Source organism: Procambarus clarkii, chromosome 89, assembly GCF_040958095.1.
Source record: "Procambarus clarkii isolate CNS0578487 chromosome 89, FALCON_Pclarkii_2.0, whole genome shotgun sequence".
NCBI lineage: Eukaryota > Metazoa > Arthropoda > Malacostraca > Decapoda > Cambaridae > Procambarus > Procambarus clarkii.
Genome location: NC_091238.1, coordinates 14,160,251 through 14,175,256, shown reverse-complemented (window position 1 = coordinate 14,175,256; position 15,006 = coordinate 14,160,251). Strand labels below are relative to the sequence as shown.

The window sequence follows — 15,006 nt, the reverse complement described above, 5'->3', positions numbered from 1 at the left end:
CTCATTGAAAGCAGTTCAAGTTTTTGCAGGACGATGACAACGTCAGCTGCCGCATGGAGCGACTCCCGCCTCAACATGACAAGTGAATGTTGAACACACTTATGTGTACACTAGTTTTGGTGGGCGGCAGCAGCAGCAGCAGCAGCAGCAGCGGCAGCAGCAGCAGCAGCAGCAGCAGCAGCGGCAGCAGCAGCAGCAGCAGCGGCAGCAGCAGCAGCAGCGGCAGCAGCAGCAGCGGCAGCAGGCGAGTTCAGGGGTTCCAGATGCTATGTAGATAGGATGTGCGGAGGGTAGTGTAGATGTGTAGGGTATATGGGATGGAGTAGAAGGGATGGCGTTCACTTTTTTTCCATGGAGTTCACTCTTTTCTTTGGCGTGGATTAGACCACCAAGGGGCGAGCGGGGGGGGGGGGGGGAGGGAAAGGGATGTAATGGGATAGGTGATGTTTGATAGACAGTTTGGTTGATGAAAAAGGGGGGTAGGGATAGGAAGGTTGGGCCATATGATGGGTGGTGATGAACTGAAAGGGTGGTGATGATTCGAGGGCTGGTGATAGGAGAGGAGTGATGATGGGAGAGGTAGGGGGTGGTGATGTGATGGGTGAATACAGGTGATGGGTGATTACAGGTGATGGGTGATTACAAAGATGTCGGTGGGGGTGGGGGGGGGGAGGGGGTTAGTTGGTTATAGTGTTCGGTTAAAGAGGGAGGAGGGGGGGGGGGGGTTATAATAATTCCTTGAGGCACCCCAGGTTCCTCCACATCTGCAACATTCCTGACAGGTTCCTCCACATCTGCAACATTCCTGACAGGTTCCTCCACATCTGCAACATTCCTGACAGGTTCCTCCACATCTGCAACATTCCTGACAGGTTCCTCCACATCTGCAACATTCCTGACAGGTTCCTCCACATCTGCAACATTCCTGACAGGTTCCTCCACATCTGCAACATTCCTGACAGGTTCCTCCACATCTGCAACATTCCTGACAGGTTCCTCCACATCTGCAACATACCTGACAGGTTCCTCCACATCTGCAACATTCCTGACAGGTTCCTCCACATCTGCAACATTCCTGACAGGTTCCTCCACATCTGCAACATTCCTGACAGGTTCCTCCACATCTGCAACATTCCTGACAGGTTCCTCCACATCTGCAACATTCCTGACAGGTTCCTCCACATCTGCAACATTCCTGACAGGTTCCTCCACATCTGCAACATTCCTGACAGGTTCCTCCACATCTGCAACATTCCTGACAGGTTCCTCCACATCTGCAACATTCCTGACAGGTTCCTCCACATCTGCAACATTCCTGACAGGTTCCTCCACATCTGCAACATTCCTGACAGGTTCCTCCACATCTGCAACATTCCTGACAGGTTCCTCCACATCTGCAACATTCCTGACAGGTTCCTCCACATCTGCAACATTCCTGACAGGTTCCTCCACATCTGCAACATTCCTGACAGGTTCCTCCACATCTGCAACATTCCTGACAGGTTCCTCCACATCTGCAACATTCCTGACAGGTTCCTCCACATCTGCAACATTCCTGACAGGTTCCTCCACATCTGCAACATTCCTGACAGGTTCCTCCACATCTGCAACATACCTGACAGGTTCCTCCACATCTGCAACATTCCTGACAGGTTCCTCCACATCTGCAACATTCCTGACAGGTTCCTCCACATCTGCAACATTCCTGACAGGTTCCTCCACATCTGCAACATTCCTGACAGGTTCCTCCACATCTGCAACATTCCTGACAGGTTCCTCCACATCTGCAACATTCCTGACAGGTTCCTCCACATCTGCAACATTCCTGACAGGTTCCTCCACATCTGCAACATTCCTGACAGGTTCCTCCACATCTGCAACATTCCTGACAGGTTCCTCCACATCTGCAACATTCCTGACAGGTTCCTCCACATCTGCAACATTCCTGACAGGTTCCTCCACATCTGCAACATTCCTGACAGGTTCCTCCACATCTGCAACATTCCTGACAGGTTCCTCCACATCTGCAACATTCCTGACAGGTTCCTCCACATCTGCAACATTCCTGACAGGTTCCTCCACATCTGCAACATTCCTGACAGGTTCCTCCACATCTGCAACATTCCTGACAGGTTCCTCCACATCTGCAACATTCCTGACAGGTTCCTCCACATCTGCAACATTCCTGACAGGTTCCTCCACATCTGCAACATTCCTGACAGGTTCCTCCACATCTGCAACATTCCTGACAGGTTCCTCCACATCTGCAACATTCCTGACAGGTTCCTCCACATCTGCAACATTCCTGACAGGTTCCTCCACATCTGCAACATTCCTGACAGGTTCCTCCACATCTGCAACATTCCTGACAGGTTCCTCCACATCTGCAACATTCCTGACAGGTTCCTCCACATCTGCAACATTCCTGACAGGTTCCTCCACATCTGCAACATTCCTGACAGGTTCCTCCACATCTGCAACATTCCTGACAGGTTCCTCCACATCTGCAACATTCCTGACAGGTTCCTCCACATCTGCAACATTCCTGACAGGTTCCTCCACATCTGCAACATTCCTGACAGGTTCCTCCACATCTGCAACATTCCTGACAGGTTCCTCCACATCTGCAACATTCCTGACAGTTTCCTCCACATCTGCAACATTCCTGACAGGTTCCTCCACATCTGCAACATTCCTGACAGGTTCCTCCACATCTGCAACATTCCTGACAGGTTCCTCCACATCTGCAACATTCCTGACAGGTTCCTCCACATCTGCAACATTCCTGACAGGTTCCTCCACATCTGCAACATTCCTGACAGGTTCCTCAACATCTGCAACATACCTGACAGGTTCCTCAACACCTGTAACATAACTGACAGGTTCCTCCACATCTGCAACATTCCTGACAGGTTCCTCAACACCTGTAACATAACTGACAAGTTCCTCAACACCTGTAACATAACTGACAGGTTCCTCAACATCTGCAACATACCTGACAGGTTCCTCAACACCTGTAACATAACTGACAGGTTCCTCCACATCTGCAACATTCCTGACAGTTTCCTCAACACCTGTAACATAACTGACAGGTTCCTCAACACCTGCAACATATCTGACAGGTCCCTCAACACCTGCAACATATCTGACAGGTCCCTCAACACCTGCCACACAAGCTGAGGCTCACTCCAACAAGTGCTCATCATCCTAATTAAAATAATGAATACTGTACTTATAAGAATGTACTTATTGACTTGTTTCACTGCTTGTGTGTAATCAACTAGATGTTCTTGCCGGGGGTTGAGCTTCGGTTCTTTGGACCCACCTTTTAACTGGTGTGCAGGTTTGTGTGTACGTGTGTGTGTACGTGTGTGTGTGTGTGTGTGTGTGTGTGTGTGTGTGTGTGTGTGTGTGTGTGTGTGTGTGTGTGTGTGTGTGTGTGTGTACGTGTGTGTGTGTGTACGTGTGTGTGTGTGTGTGTGTGTGTGTGTGTGTGTGTGTGTGTGTGTGTGTGTGTGTGTGTGTGTGTGTGTGTGTGTATGTGTGTGTGTGTACGTGTGTGTGTACGTGTGTGTGTGTGTACGTGTGTGTGTACGTGTGTGTGTGCGTGTGTGTGTGCGTGTGTGTGTACGTGTGTGTGTACGTGTGTGTGTGTGTACGTGTGTGTGTACGTGTGTGTGTGTGAGAGAGCCGGGGTCAGTTCAGTTCATTCCTGTATGTCTAAGGATTACCAAGGGAGCTCAAAATAATTTTCTTATGATCATCCAGACTTTTATAGCTGGAGTTACGATGTAGGCTCCGGACCATCAATCACGGTGTTAAGAGCCGTTGTTCCACTACCTACGTTCTTCCCCTTCCACAACTACCTATCACTGCTCAAAAAAACAAAAAATCTAACAAAACATTAGGTTTTTTATATCATTTTTTAAGCCCTCAATAAAAAAAATCTTACTTTAAAAAAACTTAATTTTGTTTTCGGCACGAACGTAAAATTTTGGCGGTGTATTACAAAAGAATGTAAATAGAAATGTATTTTTTTTTACAGTCTTGCTGTATTGGGAGAATTATCCCGAGGCAAGCGTGACTCTCCTTTTATTGAACAGTATTGGATATTAGTTTTTTTTCTCAAATAATACATGCCTTGGATACCAGGGGTCAGTGCCTTGGATACCAGGGGATCAATGCCTTGGATACCAGGGGATCAATGCCTTGGATACCAGGGGATCAATGCCTTGGATACCAGGGGTCAGTGCCTTGGATACCAGGGGGTCAGTGCCTTGGATACCAGGGGATCAATGCCTTGGATACCAGGGGTCAGTGCCTTGGATACCAGGGGTCAGTGCCTTGGATACCAGGGGGTCAGTGCCTTGGATACCAGGGGATCAATGCCTTGGATACCAGGGGTCAGTGCCTTGGATACCAGGGGATCAATGCCTTGGATACCAGGGGTCAGTGCCTTGGATACCAGGGGTCAGTGCCTTGGATACCAGGGGTCAGTGCCTTGGATACCAGGGGATCAATGCCTTGGATACCAGGGGATCAATGCCTTGGATACCAGGGGATCAATGCCTTGGATACCAGGGGTCAGTGCCTTGGATACCAGGGGGTCAGTGCCTTGGATACCAGGGGATCAATGCCTTGGATACCAGGGGTCAGTGCCTTGGATACCAGGGGATCAATGCCTTGGATACCAGGGGTCAGTGCCTTGGATACCAGGGGATCAATGCCTTGGATACCAAGGGATCAATGCCTTGGATACCAGGGGATCAATGCCTTGGATACCAGGGGATCAATGCCTTGGATACCAGGGGATCAATGCCTTGGATACCAGGGGTCAGTGCCTTGGATACCAGGGGATCAATGCCTTGGATACCAGGGGTCAGTGCCTTGGATACCAGGGGATCAATGCCTTGGATACCAAGGGATCAATGCCTTGGATACCAGGGGATCAATGCCTTGGATACCAGGGGATCAATGCCTTGGATACCAGGGGATCAATGCCTTGGATACCAGGGGTCAATGCCTTGGATACCAGGGGATCAATGCCTTGGATACCAGGGATCAATGCCTTGGATACCAGGGATAAATCCAACAGCTCCCCGCACACTCTCTCTCAGGTTGTGTTATCTGAGTGTCTTAGCGCCAAGTTGTTATCCTTACAACCTTAGTGTCACAACCCATGGTGTGTGTGTGTGTGTGTGTGTGTGTGTGTGTGTGTGTGTGTGTGTGTGTGTGTGTGTGTGTGTGTGTGTGTGTGTGTGTGTGTGTGTGTGTGACCATACATGTGTAATCCTGACCTCTACGAGACTAATGTATCCCACTGCGCCACAAATTCGCCATCCTTTTTCCCATTATGTTTACACCTGGCTAATTACCCTGTAGCCAATCCAAGCTACGCAACAGTGCAGTTGTGGGAGCTACTCAAGCTGGGGGAGCTACTCAAGCTGGGGGAGCTACTCAAGCTGGGGGAGCTACTCAAGCTGGGGGAGCTACTCAAGCTGGGGGAGCTACTCAAGCTGGGGGAGCTACTCAAGCTGGGGGAGCTACTCAAGCTGGGGGAGCTACTCAAGCTGGGGAAGCTACTCAAGCTGGGGGAGAAGACGGAGAGAGAGAGAGCGACAGAGAGAAAAAAAATCTATATTAAGACTAAGCTTGCCTGAGTAATCGTACGTGTTATCTACCTGTCCGAAGGTCTTAAATGTCCCTTCTAAGGTTACAAAAAGGTCTCCAATTAACTTCTAAGGGGCCTTGATATCCCCTGCAACAATGTGGTAGAGAGAGAGAGAGAGAGAGAGAGAGAGAGAGAGAGAGAGAGAGAGAGAGAGAGAGAGAGAGAGAGAGAGAGAGAGAGAGAGGCAGCGGTCCAAGTCTCATTCCAGCGATTCGGACAAAAAAATAATAATAATAAAGGTGGTGCTGAGCAAGGAATCGGACACATTCCCCTCAGATCTCCGTATTTAGTCAGACGAGAATGTAATCTGACCGCTTACACTCGCTGACTCGCATAATTCATTTTTGTTTAAGATACTCTTGCTTAAATCAGCTTTAATTAAGTAGTTTTTAATTATTATTCTTGTTTTTTTTTACTGTGTTCTATTGTATCTTACACATTTTTTTTCCCCTTTTGACTTTTAATCTTTCTTTGTCTTTCTCTCTCTCTCACTCTCTCTGACTTAGTATTTGTTAATCTTTTTGTGTACCTGTCTCTCTTCCTTGTACTTTATATTTGTTATTCTCTCTCTCTCTCTCTCTCTCTTTTTCTCACTTTCCCACCTTCTGGACCAGTATTGAACATCTCAATCTGTTTACTAACATCAGCAGTCAGTGACTGGTGGAAGGTCTATACAACATCTTAATGTTCACATCACGTGTTCATTCACAACGCTCGACTGGTCAACAAACTTTACAAACAATACACATTACCATCCACACTGAGATGGAAATAAACATTCCATTCACCACGGCTGTATGGGGACTCGAACCCTGGACACACAAACAAAACCAATGTATAACCCCCGTTTAAATAACACCGTGTAACATTTTTTTTTTACATTTTTGGGGGGGTTCTTGGGTAATTCTTTATTTTCTGATTGCTTAGGGCCTATAAAATATATATCATTATTATAAGTTTCATAAGTCGGCAGCTAACAGACACCTTCAAGTCGCCTCCCCTGAGCTGTCTAAGACAAAGGTCAAAGCAGAGTTTAAGGGGAATAAGAGCCATTATCTTTACTTCGAAGACATAAAAAATCAGAAAATCTCACTTTCTTCCCAGGCACAAAAATGCTACATTGTGTTCATAGTAAGATGTACACTTATTGCCCCCATAGAATGATGAACTGGTAATAATGAATGATGAATGGGGAAACTGATAATAATGAGTTTAACCAACGTGTAGAGATGTCTGAGATGAATAAAATATATAATGGTATGTCGAAAGGACGGAAAATAAAATTCAATATGGCATTCCAATGTATATTAACAAATACTTTCTCAGTCTATGTTACTTGGCCAGTCTGTGTTTCTGTTTCTCTCTCTGTCTGTTGATTTATTCGTCTGTCTTGTTTGTTTCTGAATCGCTGTCTCTCTCATATATGAAATTATTAGAGCAAGAATTCGGCAATGTGATGTTATAGAGGCCAGAATATGCCAGGGTATAGATGTATCTATGGCACCTTTCTCAAAATCCAAATGTCAGAGTTGACCTCTGTGTCAACTTTGTGAAAGAGAAAACATTGACCATTATATTGTAGAATGTCCCATATTGACTAACGTTCGCTCTCCTGGGTTGAGATATGCTGAGCTCTGTAAATATTACTAGAATACTGAAACACTTGATATATTGAACTTGTACCCAAGATTGATTATGTAGTGCATCAGTTATGCAATATATGTGATGTAACTTTAACTAGAGCTTTTAAAAGCACCTTAATCACCTTCTGTGGTTAAGTGCGTAACAACTCCCTAGTTTCTATCTTACCTTGTCAAAGTAGTAGAGACGTAGGAATATAAGAATTAAGGCACCCGCAGGAGGGCTATTGGCCTACACGTGGCAGCTCCTATCTATATCCATCCAAGCTCATTCTAATATATGCCTAACTTACGCTTGAAACCATCAAGGGATCCCACGTCAATTATGTTACCCAGTAATTTGTCCCACAAATCAACACCTGTTTCCAAACCAGTATTTACCCAGGTTTCTCCTGTATCTAAATTGTATTAAATTATATCATTGTTTCGTGTTCTATTTTGTGTTGATATATCTAATACATTGATATCCCTCCCATGTTATGTCCATTCATCTATATGTGTGTGTGTGTGTGTGTATATATGTACGAATGTGTATATATGTACATCAACAATACTTTAATTGTCCCTCAGAGATTCGAACCTTCGCCGCACAGGGCGTCAATTACATGAATGTGCGTCTGTTTAAGCTGGTTAAAATTGCATTTCACCTTTGCAAACACATATTAATCACATTCTGCGGTTGAATACTCAACTACACTATATGTAAGAGAACTTATCTCCAATCTCTGTTATGGAAGACAGATCAATTAAATTATATATATTATATATATATATATATATATATATATATATATATATATATATATATATATATATATATATATATATATATATATATATATTGAATGCTGGTTAGCACTTTCTGAAGCGATATTATCACCTTTTGTGGTTGTGTGCTCAGTAATTAGTACACTTTATGATGTTTAACAGATGTTAAAGAAATGAAGAAAATGTATAGCTGTTGGTTAACATTGTAAAAATATATGGCTACATCTGCGGTAGAAAACAAACTAAAAAAACACACAAATATAGCTCCAATATGTTATTATTCACTAACATTTCCGTTTATAAGGAGTTTGTGCGTTCACTCACAATTTACCAATTTCAAACAATTATTGGTACAGTAATTATAAATTTGAGCCCCTAATCAGCGTTCAAAGTTCACGGTCGTACATCTTTCAGGAGAGTTTAAAAAAAACTAGCATTATATCACATCCCAAAACACGTTCTAAACGCTTTCAAGTTTATTAACAGCAGTTTCGAATTTAATATCACTGAGCATTATTCTCCAAATTACACGCTGGTTAATTACCTTACAATGAGCTAAAGGAGAAGTTAACGAAGACCATGCGGCCATTTTGGGAATTATTATCCAATAAGCTTTACAAAAATGGGTCACGTTGATACGATAGTTTGGACAAAAATGTAAGCATAATATTCGAAGACTTACGAGATGTTATTTTGTGTGTGAACATAATTGAACAAGGATGAACATGAAATAGATCTAGGTATCCCCATCTCTGTTGTTTTTAAGACCATAGTGATTCAAATATTTTGGCCTGTTAAGAGAGAGACAGACATCACAGACTTTCTGTGATACCAGAAATCACACAAATTTACACGGTTTGATAATGGTCTAAAACGGACCGAAACTTCGTCGTTTCCTCGCTTTCTGATGTGTCGTTTCGTCATCAAATCACAGACTCTCGGGGGCTTGAAAGCATTAGTATAAAAATTAGTGATTTGTCTAAATATAACCATGTATATGGGCAAGACAAAACGTCCACCAGACTGTACGACACAGTGGTTGCTAGGATCAGGTTGGGCTTCCGTTACCTGTGACAGGTGGCTACCGTTACCTGTGGCAGGTGGCTACCGTTACCTGTGGCAGGTGGCTACCGTTACCTGTGGCAGGTGGCTACCGTTACCTGTGGCAGGTGGCTACCGTTACCTGTGGCAGGTGGCTACCGTTACCTGTGGCAGGTGGCTACCGTTACCTGTGGCAGGTGGCTACCGTTACCTGTGGCAGGTGGCTACCGTTACCTGTAGTAGGTGGTTACAGGTGACGAATCTCATAGTAATGCGCCTACTTTGCTAGCAGGAACTGGGTCATGATCTTACACACACTTGTAATTGAGCTTTGCAAGTAGTTTATTCACTCCCGTGCTCATAAGGATATCCTCACAATACATCCCAGAGTTTGCCAGTGCAGACTACTGATCACATGGCCATGTATGACTATCCATCCTGGGAGATGGGGACTTTTAGTACCACCACGTAATCCTTCATATAGTCTAGGGTTGCTGCATAAATGCGAATGTACTTAAGTGCACTACTTAATTGTTTAAATGTTAAAATTATACCGAAATCGTCGATATGGTTGCTAAGCCGCCATGTTAATAGATATAATCAGCCCTGAGGCAATGCCACTGTTGTGTGCTATAGGAATTCAGGGGTTCCTATATTTCCTATAACCTATATTTAATAGGTTAAGGTATAAGGCCTTATGTGAAGGCTGATAAGGCGATACGGATTATAACTGATTGTTAATGGACTGTAAATCTCTGCGATAATAACTCTTGGGACTCGTCCTATCATTTTCTATACCAACCTTTTGTATAGATTCACTTACGACGAAAAACGCTTTCCCTTTAATCTGTCGAGCTGAGTAAGTGTACTAGTGTAGCTTATGAAATCTAAAAGCAATTCCGGAAACTGTACTCCTCTACATAAGCTACAAAGAACACGCTACATACACAGTGGGCAACCATCTCACATCTCATTTACACGAAGGAGATATATTATATATAAATATATATATATATATATATATATATATATATTATATATATATATATATATATATATATATATATATATATATATATATATTATATATACAACATCACTCTCTCTAATCCCCTAAACCATCTTGCAGCGTCAAGATGATGTTTAAAGCACCGCTATCATAACACGACAACAATGACCCTCAGAGGTCATTATGTACTCTCAAAGTCATCTTTATTCCCCAGCATGTCTCGGCCCCTCGACAACCACTGAAATGAATTTGGCATTGAAGAGTCTGATGTCTTTAGACCTGAGGGAAGGCACTCATCGAATTAAACGACCTACCGAGGCAGCTTTAATGACTTGGTGAAGTCAGTGATTATATATATATATATTATATATATATATATATATATATATATAATAATAATAACGTCAATAATAATTATATATATATATATATATATATATATATATATATATATATATAATAATAATAGTCAATAACGGCTTCTCCAATGGTTTCATCGAAGACATCATAAGAAGGAAAGTGAAAAGCCATGCAACCTCCGAAGAGACAACTAACACAACACCTATACCCCCTATTAGACTATTTTACAGGAACTTCTTTTCCACAGCTCATAAAACAGAGGAAAGGGTCCTGAAAGATATTGTTAATAGAAACGTTATCCCTACAGACAAAAATCAGAGGATACAACTGACGATTTACTATAAAACCAGAAAAACGGCCAGCCTACTCATGAGAAACTCTCCAGACACGAAACAGAACGCTTTAAAAGAGACTAACGTCGTCTATGCCTTCAAATGCCCACTTGGGGACTGTAAGCTCCAAAAAACCCAGTATATAGGCAAGACAACAACATCTCTTTCTAGGCGTTTAACGATGCATAAACAACAGGGCTCCATTAAGGAACATATAATCTCTTCCCATAACCAAACCATCGCCAGAGAAATCCTAGTAAACAACACAGAAATCATCGATAGATACAGCGATAGCAGGCGGCTCGACGTTTGCGAGGCACTACACATCAAGAAGTCAACACCAGCAATCAACAGCCAATTATTGCACAACTATATTCTACCCACCTCAAGACTCCGCTCCAATATAGAAGCATCAAGAAATATGGACCAATAGGCTTTCTACAAACACTTCTATTCAATATCCATTGTTTCGTGTTCTGTCTTGTGTTGATACTTTTAATACCCTATTAATATCCTCTAATGCCACATCATCCTTCCCACTTTACTCAAATGTAATGCCACATCACCCTTCCCACCTCACTCAAATGTAGATATAAAATCAGGGAAACGCAAGTTCTAATCAGTTGTGTATTTGTGAAGTCTTTGAAAATGTAATAAGTTTTACGAAACGCGCTCATGTCGCGTCAGACTAGAAATAAAAATGAATTTTGGAGAAGTGATTTTTGATTTACCTCCAACAGTGAAGCATAATGTACGAAAGATTGAGAAAATTCGTGTTAGAATTATTAATCTTACTTTTTCGGTCATATTTAATAAAATATATTATATATATATATATATATATATATATATATATATATATATATATATATATATATATATATATATATAAATAACCTGCACGCTATTTTGAAAGAGTTTCACCATTATTCATTCCTCTCATTAGGTTGTCAACTGATAGCATTCACTATCTTCAACCAAAGAGTTAAACTGAATTCGATCCGTAGTCCCTCTTGTGATAGCATATGATATCTAGTTTCCTTCGGGGTCACCACTCCACCTAGAGCCCTCCAGGATCAACCCCCTCCATCACTGCTCCTCCAAGAGACACAAGAATAAAAGGAATCCTGCCATAAGTCTACTGGCCTATGATAGTCGGCCTACGTCAGAAATTTTTCACGTATTAATATTTTTTAAATATTTTAGTTTTCAATGGTGCTTTTGAACGCTACAACTCACAACACTGTTGATTCGTTGCCTAAGTAGAATTTTACATTCTGCTGTATTCAAGTATACAGCAATCATGTATATTTAGGACTGTTGCTGTTTAAATAGATTGCAGTAGATATTAACCATCTTGAGATAAACGATGATTGCAGGTGTGTGTTATTAGGTGGCAGGTGTGTATGTGTTATTAGGTGGCAGATGTGTGTGTGTGTTTGTTTGGGGCAGGTGTGTGTGTGTGTGTGTGTGTGTGTGTTTGTTTGGGGTAGGTATGTGTGATTGGGGTTGGAGTGTTTTTTTTGGGGGGGCAGGTGTGTGTTTGTTTGGAGCAGATGTGTGTGCGTGTTTGTTTAGGGTTAGTATGTGTGTGTGTGTTTATTTGGGGCTAGTGTGTGTTCGGGGTAGGTGTGTGCTTGTTTGTGTGTGTGTTCGGGGTAGGTGTGTGCTTGTTTGGGGTGCAGAGGGTAAACATCTGAAATTCCTTCCTATAAAAACTTTAATTTACACAAAGCCCCCCTTCCCCACTGCTCCAATAAAGCCCCCCTCCCGGTAATGCCCCCCCGGTAAAGCCCCCCCTCTCTCCATAAAGCCCCCCCTCTCTCCATAAAGCCTCCCCCCCGGTAAAGCCCCCCCTCTCTCCATAAAGCCTCCCCCCGGTAAAGCCCACCCTGATCTCCCCCAGACAAACCCCCCCCTATAAAGCCCCCAGATGCAGCATCAGTAAGACCGGCATCAATACCAGATAATTTATAATGGTTCTTGATGCTTTCATGGTGATAAATGATGGATATTTCCCCCCCCCCCTCTCCCTCCTCCCCTTCCCTTCACCATCCTTTCACCCCTCCCTTCCTTTCCCCTCCCTGCTACCTACTCCCTACCGAATCTCGTATGTTACTCCTCCCTACCACCTACCCTTCCCCTAACCAGTACTGCCTCACTACTCCCATCCTACTCACTTCCTCCCTTCCTCCTTCCCTATCACCGTCAAACCGCTTCCTATTCCCTTTCTTACTGCCCCTTACCCCACACAAACGTCCCCTCTCTAGTTCTTAGACCCTCCCTATCTTCCTAGTTCTTAGACCCTTCCTATCTCCCTAGTTCTTAGACCCTTCCTATCTCCCTAGTTCTTAGACCCTCCCTATCTCCCTAGTTCTTAGACCCTCCCTATCTCCCTAGTTCTTAGACCCTCCCTATCTCCCTAGTTCTTAGACCCTTCCCTATCTCCCTAGTTCTTAGACCCTCCCTATCTCCCTAGTTCTTAGACCCTCCCTATCTCCCTAGTTCTTAGACCCTCCCTATCTCCCTAGTTCTTAGACCCTCCCTATCTCCCTAGTTCTTAGACCCTTCCTATCTTCCTAGTTCTTAGACCCTCCCTATCTCCCTAGTTCTTAGACCCTCCCTATCTCCCTAGTTCTTAGACCCTTCCCTATCTCCCTAGTTCTTAGACCCTCCCTATCTTCCTAGTTCTTAGACCCACCCTATCTCCCTAGTTCTTAGACCCTCCCTATCTCCCTAGTTCTTAGACCCTTCCCTATCTCCCTAGTTCTTAGACCTTCCCTACAGTCTCCCTAACCTCTCCTTGGGGTCCTAGCAGGGAGAAGGGGAACTGAGAGAAGGTTAACGTGTGTATCTTCATTACTTTGGCTAAAATTACGTATCTTTTTTTACCGTAGTTAAAGTCTGGTGTCTCCATAATTAAACCTCACTATAACTTTTTCAATCGTCTGTCTACCTGTTTCTCTTCTCTTCTCTTCTCTTCTCTTTCCAACTCCCTGTTTTATCACTGTCCTCCTCCTCAATTCCCCCGTCTCTCTTCCTCCCGGCCGGTGGTTGCCTCTAATGCGTGTCACTGCCAATAGAGGCAAAAGGCTCTCTGGGGCTCTGTGTCCCCTCTATAGTCCACCGTAGACGGCTCTCACGCTCGTTATTAATGACGTGTCATGTATTGTGTGGGTCATGAGCCTCGTTCAGAGCGCTCTACAAGACCCGACCTGTCAGCCAGGAGCTCTACAGGAGCTCTACAAGACCCGACCTGTCAGCCAGGAGCTCTACAGGACCCGACCTGTCAGCCAGGAGCTCTACAGGACCCGACCTGTCAGCCAGGAGCTCTACAAGACCCGACCTGTCAGCCAGGAGCTCTACAGGACTCGACCTGTCAGCCAGGAGCTCTACAGGACCCAACCTGTCAGCCAGGAGCTCTACAGGACCCGACCTGTCAGCCAGGAGCTCTACAGGACCCGACCTGTCAGCCAGGAGCTCTACAGGACCCGACCTGTCAGCCAGGAGCTCTACAGGACCCGACCTGTCAGCCAGGAGCTCTACAGGACCCGACCTGTCAGCCAGGAATTCTACAGGACCTGCCTGCCGTGAGTATTAAATATATATATATATATATATATATATATATATATATATATATATATATATATATATATATATATATATATATATATATATTAGAGTATGAGAGAGGACCAGTTCAACAAACGTAACCCAAGCCTTCATCAGCTGAACTTCTGTGACCTTATCCATCTCACCTCTCTATCCCAGGCCTTGTTCTGCCAGTGGTGTTCATATTACAACCAATTCACTCCCACACCCCAAACAACCCCCCCCCCACACCCCCAAACCCACCTACTCACCACAGCACCCTCCACTCCAAAAAAAAAAAAAGTTAGAGCCCAACCCATCAATAATAAACTGACTAACATAAACCCACAATCAACACTTTGGCTACATTTGTCAACCAAAACAATAACAAAAGTGAGCAAAATGAATAAGACAAACCGGCAAGGATGTAATGGATGGTTGAGGATGACAGAGAATGGATGTTCTCTATCCCGTATAGCGGGATAGAGAACAGCGGACGGGGGATAACATCAAATGAACACACTGTCACTTTGTAACAATCGGTGGAACAGGTGGAGGCAAGGCGAGACTCACCAGCTGATCTCCACCCCC

At 43.9% G+C, this 15,006-nt stretch overlaps 1 protein-coding gene across 1 annotated transcript; it reads right to left on the bottom strand.

Moving 5' to 3' along the window:
- Positions 1-639: 639 nt before the first annotated feature.
- Positions 640-3,807, bottom strand: LOC138359201 (paternally-expressed gene 3 protein-like). Its single transcript, XM_069318193.1, has 2 exons — positions 3,732-3,807; positions 640-3,074 (listed from the first exon to the last, which is right to left on the bottom strand). The coding sequence occupies exons 1-2, from the start codon at positions 3,805-3,807 to the stop codon at positions 640-642; spliced, it is 2,511 nt and encodes an 836-aa protein (XP_069174294.1).
- Between the last annotated feature and the right edge of the window lie 11,199 nt (positions 3,808-15,006).

Excerpts from the sequence above, each read along its gene's own strand:
- LOC138359201 (XM_069318193.1), bottom strand. The coding sequence starts at position 3,807 with ATGGTCCGGAGCCTACATCGTAACTCCAGCTATAAAAGTCTGGATGAT. Across the intron at positions 3,075-3,731 it reads AATTATTTTGAGCTCCCTTG|GTGTTGAGGAAACTGTCAGG; the intron begins GTAATCCTTAGA and ends GTTATGTTACAG.